This window comes from Argentina silus (genome assembly GCF_951799395.1).
Source record: "Argentina silus genome assembly, chromosome: 3".
Classification (NCBI taxonomy): Eukaryota; Metazoa; Chordata; class Actinopteri; order Argentiniformes; family Argentinidae; genus Argentina; species Argentina silus.
Window position 1 is genome coordinate 8,119,300 of NC_139657.1, and position 7,500 is coordinate 8,126,799.

Below are 7,500 nucleotides of genomic sequence, written 5' to 3' on the forward strand. Positions count from 1 at the left end.
CAGAAGATGGACCTGACATCGCCTCCCCTCCGTCATCTGAGAGAGAGAGAGAGAGAGAGAGAGAGAGAGAGAGAGAGAGAGAGAGAAACAGAGATTAGCGATATATTGCACCGATCAGCAGCAGTAAAGGTCAGAAGGAAAATCAAAGCCGCCCCACAGAACGTTTCAAGTTCACGTCTCCCTTCCCGGGTTCATTCCATTGGCCTCACTTAAGCACCGGGTCACAGTGTTTGTTTCAGTCAGGAACACCGAAGATGTTCTTTCACACGGTGGCCTGATCGAATCTCACACTCTCCCGTCCTGCGGCTCAGTGGGTCGAGCATGGCGCTAACAACGCTTTGGTTGGGGGTTCGATTCCCCCGCTGGGACCAACTATACTGAAAAATGTACGCACTCACTGCAATGGAAGTCGCTTTGGATAAAAGCGTCAGCTAAATGGCGTATATTATCCGTGTTACCATGGTACAAGCGCACGAGTGTGTTCTGCCGAGCGGTGATTAGCCTGTTAAAAACCCCTGTCTCAGCCTTAACAAGGTTACCACAGCGACAGGCGCTATGGACCAATGGAAGCTTGTTTCCTGTCCTCTTCATGGACATAGCTAACATTCCTGCCTGAGAAGGAAGTCCATTCACTGTCTACAACACACACACCACACACCAAGAGGATCCAGAGCCTTGTTTGTGCTTATGACGCGTGTGTGTGTGTGTGTGTGTGTGTGTGTGTGTGTGTGTGTGTGTGTGCTTGGAAAGTACTGGCCAAAACTGACATGACTCCACTGCCAAGTTCAAGCATAAACATCCAAGCAGGTGCAGATGAGGACATATTTGAATGTGAGACAAACAGACACACAGATGTGCACGCACACACACACACACACACACACACACACACACACCGACCGACGAGTCATTCACACCTGGCTAGGACATCGTAGAGCCTGCCCATCTTTCACACACTGATATCAGTGTACACACACACACACACACACACACACACGCTGATATCAGTCTGAATGTGTACATTACACTTCTCAGTATCTGGATAACTTCTCCAAACAAACACCAACTATCATCCTCATTCCCAGGCTCGTTCCCTGAGGTTCCCTGGGGGAGGGTCCGGCCATCATGGTCCTGTCTCTGAACGGTGTACCTGCTGATGAATCTGCACCTCCACACAGCTGCTCCCTGCTCACGGTACGAGTACAGAACAGCACAGAGAAAAGACATCTTTCAAACCTTTCAACACAGAGTCACAGTCTGTGCCAGAGTGCTGTGTGTGTGTGTGTGTGTGTATGTCTGTGTGCGTGCGTGTGTCTGTCTGTGCGTGCGTGTGTGTGTGTCTCTGTGAACTCTCAGCACATGTGGAGTTGTGTGTTTGTGTGTGTGTGTGTGTGTGTGTGTGTGTGTGTGTGTGTGTCTGTGAACTCTCAGCACATGTGGAGTTTCTCTGCTCTATGACAGGAAGTAGAGACCCTGAGGAAAACAAACACTCCAAGCTCCGCCCACACTTCCCTCACATCTGGGGGTAGAAAGGGGGGAGGGGGGAGGGGGGGAGGGGGGGAGGGGGGAAAGGGGGGAGGGAGGAGAGCGGATAGAGAGAGTGTGGCAAAAGACCTCCGTTTTAACCATACCACAAAAGCACCGCAACCCTTAAAAAGTCTTTACTACGCGGTCAATGATCATCCCAAACACAATAAAGGCAACCACCCAGCTCTGAATAGGCTCGCTTATCGTTTCATCCACTCACACACACACACACGCACACACACACACACACAGACACACACACACACACACACACAGGAGCTCCCTCAATCCTCAGACAGACTTACAGCAACAGAGACTGGGACCAAACATATTGCGTAACCTCTGAAACAGTCAGGGTGGAGTTCGTCCTTCAGACAGACACACACACACACACACACACACACACACACACACGCACACACACACACACACACACACAGGGAGATCAGTTGGAACAGACATGTTGAAGGCGTGCTTTTTTGAAAGGGTGGCCAGTCAGTACCATTTTATTGCGGGCCTGTGAATTTCTCCTGGCTGTGTGATCCGTTTCTACATAAACACCCACACACCAATCCCAGGCGCTGGCATGGCCATGGAGGGACACACACATGACACACTGACAGTCCTAACCTCCATTTTACAGGGCAGGTTTCACTTGATGTGTGAGCAGAAGCGGGTATGAAGCCTGGGTCTTCCCCCATGCTCAGGTTGGGGTCAGCAGTGAACACTGAGCTGAGGTTTCAGCACACACAATGACTCGGTGGGTCTCAGGCAAAGCTGTCCATGATGTGAACATAGTTTGACAACATCTGATGAATTTAGAACGAGGATTCCATATCTCAGGTTCCTGTGATTTGGGAGGGGTGTGTCAACGATGCCCCCCCCCCTGCCACCACCCCCACCCACACACACACACACACACACACACACACACACACACACACACACCGGACCAGCTAGCAGTGGGGTGACAGGCTGGAGGTGAGAGTTGGCAGCAAGCTGAGGACAGAGAGAGCACAACACATACATATGCCCTAAGGCTGCTGGTGTGTGTGTGTGTGTGTGTGTGTGTGTGTGTCTAGGCTGCTGGCTTCTTTGATGGGCTTAGTCTGCCCTCCCACTCCTCTTCTCGCCCCTGTGGTTTAGGGTTTAGAGTGGGTGCACCTGCACACACACACACGCACACACGCACACACACACACACACACACACACCCTAAAGGTCTCCTACAGTCTTTCCCTAAAGTATCATTACATCCCACCCTCCTTACGGTCCTCATTGTCATGGAGTTTGGTTTCCCTTCAACAACGTGATAGGTCACTGCACTATGACAACTGTATTATATTACTACTATATTACTACTATATTACTGCTGATGCTGCTGACCTATCCGTCAGATACTTAGACACTGGTCAAAGCTGTCTCTCTATACACACACATCAGAGCATGATACTCATTCACATCCAACCATTTCTTGGACCATGTCTAGGACAAGTTGGTTCCCAGAGACTCCTCTGTCTTTCCAAGAGTCTGGACTATAGGAGGGCACATTGATCCAATGTCTTACAGGAGCTCTGAACCTGCTGACCCTTGAAAACTGCAGTGCAGACTACAGGCAAAGATAAGGCTTCAGCAGAAGACACACACAACACACACACACACACACACACACACACACACACACACACACACACACAGCGGTCTTATCTCAGTGTATGCAGTGTCCATTCACCCGATCTGTAAGACCAAACATCAGTAGGTGAAGCTTTGCTTGAGGCTTGGGTAGAACATACATCATCATACAAAAGGCCAGGTTCCAATTCATTGCCTGGAGGCTAAGTTTAGGATATCCAATCCATAGGCCAGGGTCACTTTTGCAATAATAACCAACATATTGAACTGGGAATTCACTACAAGATGTAAGAACATGTTGACAGCTTGCTAGCATGCTATAGCATCTTGAATGTGCGAAATTAGCCCCCAAAATAGATCATTTTAAACACGTTATATTGTTAGCTCATTTAAATCAAACAACCTTCCATCAACCAAAATAAAACATCATGAGACAGTATCAAATCTACAAGGAACAGAGGACCATTGTTTGGAAACGGATCTTTCCATAATAAAATTATGGTCATTGAATCCCCAGTCCAAAACCCTAACCATGACCATCCCTATCCACTGCCTATACTCGATGGTAACATTAACCTGACAGTTTATTGTATACCTAGGCCTAATTGTTACCTGGTACCTTTGTTTTACTGCTTAAAAATAATCATAACAGGCAATTGTATCACAATTCATGAAATGGACCTAGGCTATACAAAAACCATCCTCATTCACAACTTGGGAATGAAAGTATACACGTGAAACCTGAACCTTATATTTAAAAAAAAAAAAAAAAGGTTCAGTTCATCCTCTGGGAACATGTCGTGAAAAAGATTCACACGCCGACATTTTTCACCCATTACTTGGCAACTTTGAATGCCTTGTATAGAGGATGGCTGCCTCTACCGGCCAGGCAGACAGAGAACCGTGATGATGGTTCTGGCTATTCTGGAGCTTCAAACAATGCTATGACTGTTGCAGCATGGTGAAAACACAATAAGAAACAGTGGCAGAGGCACGAACACCCACCATCTCATCATGCTGTTCTGTTGTTTTGTTTGTTATTAGATGAGCGGATGTTATGTGAAAGGGGGTTCTCTCGCCTAGCGGCAAGGCGAAGATTGACGCGCATTACCTTTCAAAATCTCAGCGTTGCTCCGACATACAATTCCACACGGGCTTTAGATCGATTGGATAAGTCCCTAGTACAAGATGCATCAAAAAGACAGCTCGGTAAAATCCTTCTTCTTCTCCGGCCTAGAGACACATCAGCATCCATGTCATACTGACCGGTGCCACTCGCGTTGGAAACGTCGCAGCCCTCCTATTCCCCCCCGTTTTCCGTTCAACGCTACAGCACGCAAACGGAGCCAAGACGTGCCATCCTCTTTCTCCCCTCGTTCTCTCACTCTCCCAGAGAAGCTGGCACCCCTTCCAACCAGCAGGGCTATTCAATGGTCCATCCTCGTCCCCCGATAACGGCTACTCGGACCGGGCTATTCGGACCGGCCGACCCCCCGTTTCTCTCCCTTAGTGACTCCACCGGCGGCGCCGTGCAGAAACGGGTAGGCTGCGAACATGCAGGGAGAGAGACCGTACCAACGGAGAATAACCGAGGGGACCGACTGAATCAAATCATCTGTCGCTGTTTATGTGAATGAATCCATAACTCGACCAGCCAGTCTATCGATCCTTTCCTTCTGTCATCACTGCTGCTTGTTCGAAAACACGGGAATAATGGAGGCTGTGGGGGCGGGGAGAGAGAGAGAGTAAAGGGGGAATTTTCTGCAGCTCGCAGTCATGAGAAACTGCAGACGGCTGTGTGTGTGTGAGTGTGTGTGTGTGTGTGTGTGTGTGTGTGCGTGTGTGCGTGCGTGCGAGCGTCCGTCCGTCCGTGCGTGCGTGTGCGTGCGTGCGTGCGTGTAGTCTATGGAGCAGCCCAAGAACGACCTACAAACAGACATCTGGATCCCCAGACCAAGAGCCAAAAATCATCTGGGAATGACTTTTCCCTCTCTCTCTTTCTCTCTCTCCCTCTCCCCCTCTCTCCCTCTCTACTCGCCCGCTTCCGCCTCTTTTCCTGCCCGCGTTTCTAAAACAGATCTCCCCGCTCAGGTTTGGCTTGCCTGAGTGATTCCTGGCGCTGCACACTACAGCCGTTAAACTGAATATCGTTTCTGAATGACCTAAATTGGGCACTGTGTGTTCACATAATACAGTTAGGAGTGACCGTTATTACCACAGCACGTTAACAAAACAACATGAATCTGTTTTTCAGAAGGCTATTCAGTCCCCTGGCCAATGCAGACACACTCTGAGTGTGGGTCTTATAGGCCTGTCCTACATGACATCAAGTTGTGACTCTCTATCATCACATGAAAATGATTAAGTTTGCTATGTGTGCTTACATAAGATACTCTGTAGGCCTACCTGGGGAGTGGGTCCAACATGTAATTGACCTGCAAATGTTGTATAGTAGCTGAGTCATGACTTTGTAATTGTATAGAATGGAGTTGAGCATTTATGTTATAACAACAGTGGAATAATGAACAGCCCCTTTCTTTAGTCTAGTTTAACAGAAGTGTGTGTGTGTGTGTGTGTGTGTGTGTGTGTGTGTGTCGGTCTGTCTGTGCATGTGTGTGTGTTTGTGTGTGTGTGCGTGCATGTGTGTGTGTGTGTGCATGCGTGTGTGTGTGTGTGTGTGTGTGTGTAGCGGAGTCGGTGGGTGGGTGGGCCTGCCATAGGCGTTTGTGGCCTAACAGTTGGAGTCGTAAGTATACTCAACTGTCTGTAAGCCCACCCAGCTGTAACACTACACCAAGCCCACGCAGTTGTCAGGATAGCATCACAGAGACCAGTGGATCCTATAGGGTCTCTGAACATTTCAGTGACTTAGGGCAAAGGAAAACAAGATCTGTTTCTATCCCAAGATGTATTGCCTTTTGAAGGATCAAGCTGGATTTGTGATCCTCTGTTGAAAATGCTTTCCGTGCCAAATACAACAGCATTTGTACCACATCGATGTAACATTACTCAGTAAGGCCCAGACATAGATCCTCCACCTTCATCAAACTGTCCTCCATGTTGGCATCGAATGCTCTGTGGTAATAACTCTCCAACTGACGTTCTCCGAAGAGTATAATTGTCTTGGAGCTTTAAGATTTAACATGGCGTTTTATTTCGATCCTAAATCGCGTCCCGAATGGGACGAACTTTCGTGTATGTATTCCACAGCACGACGGAGTGAGACAGAGAAAGAGAAGGGAAGGAGTTGGATCCTTTTCTGCTTGGTTTAGATTTCTCTGTTTCTGGATATTTTTGGCCTGTTCCAGACACCGGAAACTGGCCTGTCCAATTTAAACATCTCCAGATGACTCTGTCTCTCTCTCTCTCTCTCTCTCTTCCTAATACATATCTCCTATCACTCCCTCTCTCTCTCTCTCTCTCTCTCTCATTCTCTCTCTCTCTCTCTCTAATACATATATTCCTGTATTGTTGGCAGCTTCTTCTGTGAGTTACTATCACAGTGATCCCGTTGTTTAACTGAGACACGGGAGGGGGGAAGAGAGAAAGAACCAGTGGAGAGTGAGCGAGGGGGGGGGGGGGGGGGGGTCGGGGGTGTAAAAGAAAAACAGAGAAGGGCTGGGCGAGGAAGGGAAGAAGGGAGGAGGGCAGGGGGGGGGGACAACTGAACGTTGAACTGAACGGAACTCATGATGCACTGGGCTCGTTCGGGAATGGATGGGAAACGTCCTGGGTCCCAGTATTCCGATTGGATTAGAGAGGGAGAAAGAGGGGGGGGCGGGGGTGGGGGGGGGGTACGAAAGGAAAGGAAAGGTTACACTAGGTGAGGGTGAAGGACCAAAGAAGGTTAGGTCCAACCTTTCCACGACTCCTCGAGGTTTACAGCCACAAATAAGGCATTGAGAAAGACTGTTAAAGTAGGTGTGATGTCCCTTGGGCCTTATACAGCCCACTGCTGAGTGGAGTGGGATTCTATTCTGGCTATAGGTGTGGTCAGTAGGTGTGGTATATCTGGTGGGTGAGGGTAGAGGGGTTTTTGAAAGGGTTAGGTAAGGTTTTGGGAGTGGTGTGAAGAGGTAGGAGAGAGGTGTGGGGTGAGGAGGGGGAGAGAGGTTTGGGTTTGGGTAGAGGTGGGGGGGGGGGGTTTTGGGGTCGGCGGGGGTGCAGAGTTGGGGCTAGAGGTAACCAATATCGGTGGAATGTCATATAAACACTGCCAAACGGTTAATTGAAGCAAGATGGAGAATCTCTTTAACCCTGACTCTGCTCTGCGGTAGGCTGATGCGTTCACTTGCTCACACACACACACACCCACCCGTGCCCGCTCACACACACACACAC

At 48.9% G+C, this 7,500-nt stretch overlaps 1 protein-coding gene across 1 annotated transcript in view; it reads right to left on the minus strand.

The window, feature by feature from the left end:
• Positions 1-7,500, minus strand: part of LOC310801646 (FERM domain-containing protein 4A-like) — a gene marked incomplete at both ends in the record, with an annotated part of 33,245 nt that overhangs the window by 11,573 nt on the left and 14,172 nt on the right. Inside the window, one exon of the mRNA XM_083665713.1 lies at positions 1-36. This exon is cut by the window's left edge and continues 30 nt beyond it. Within this exon, the coding sequence (XP_083521839.1) occupies positions 1-36 (36 nt within the window). The remainder of the gene's footprint in view (positions 37-7,500) is intronic.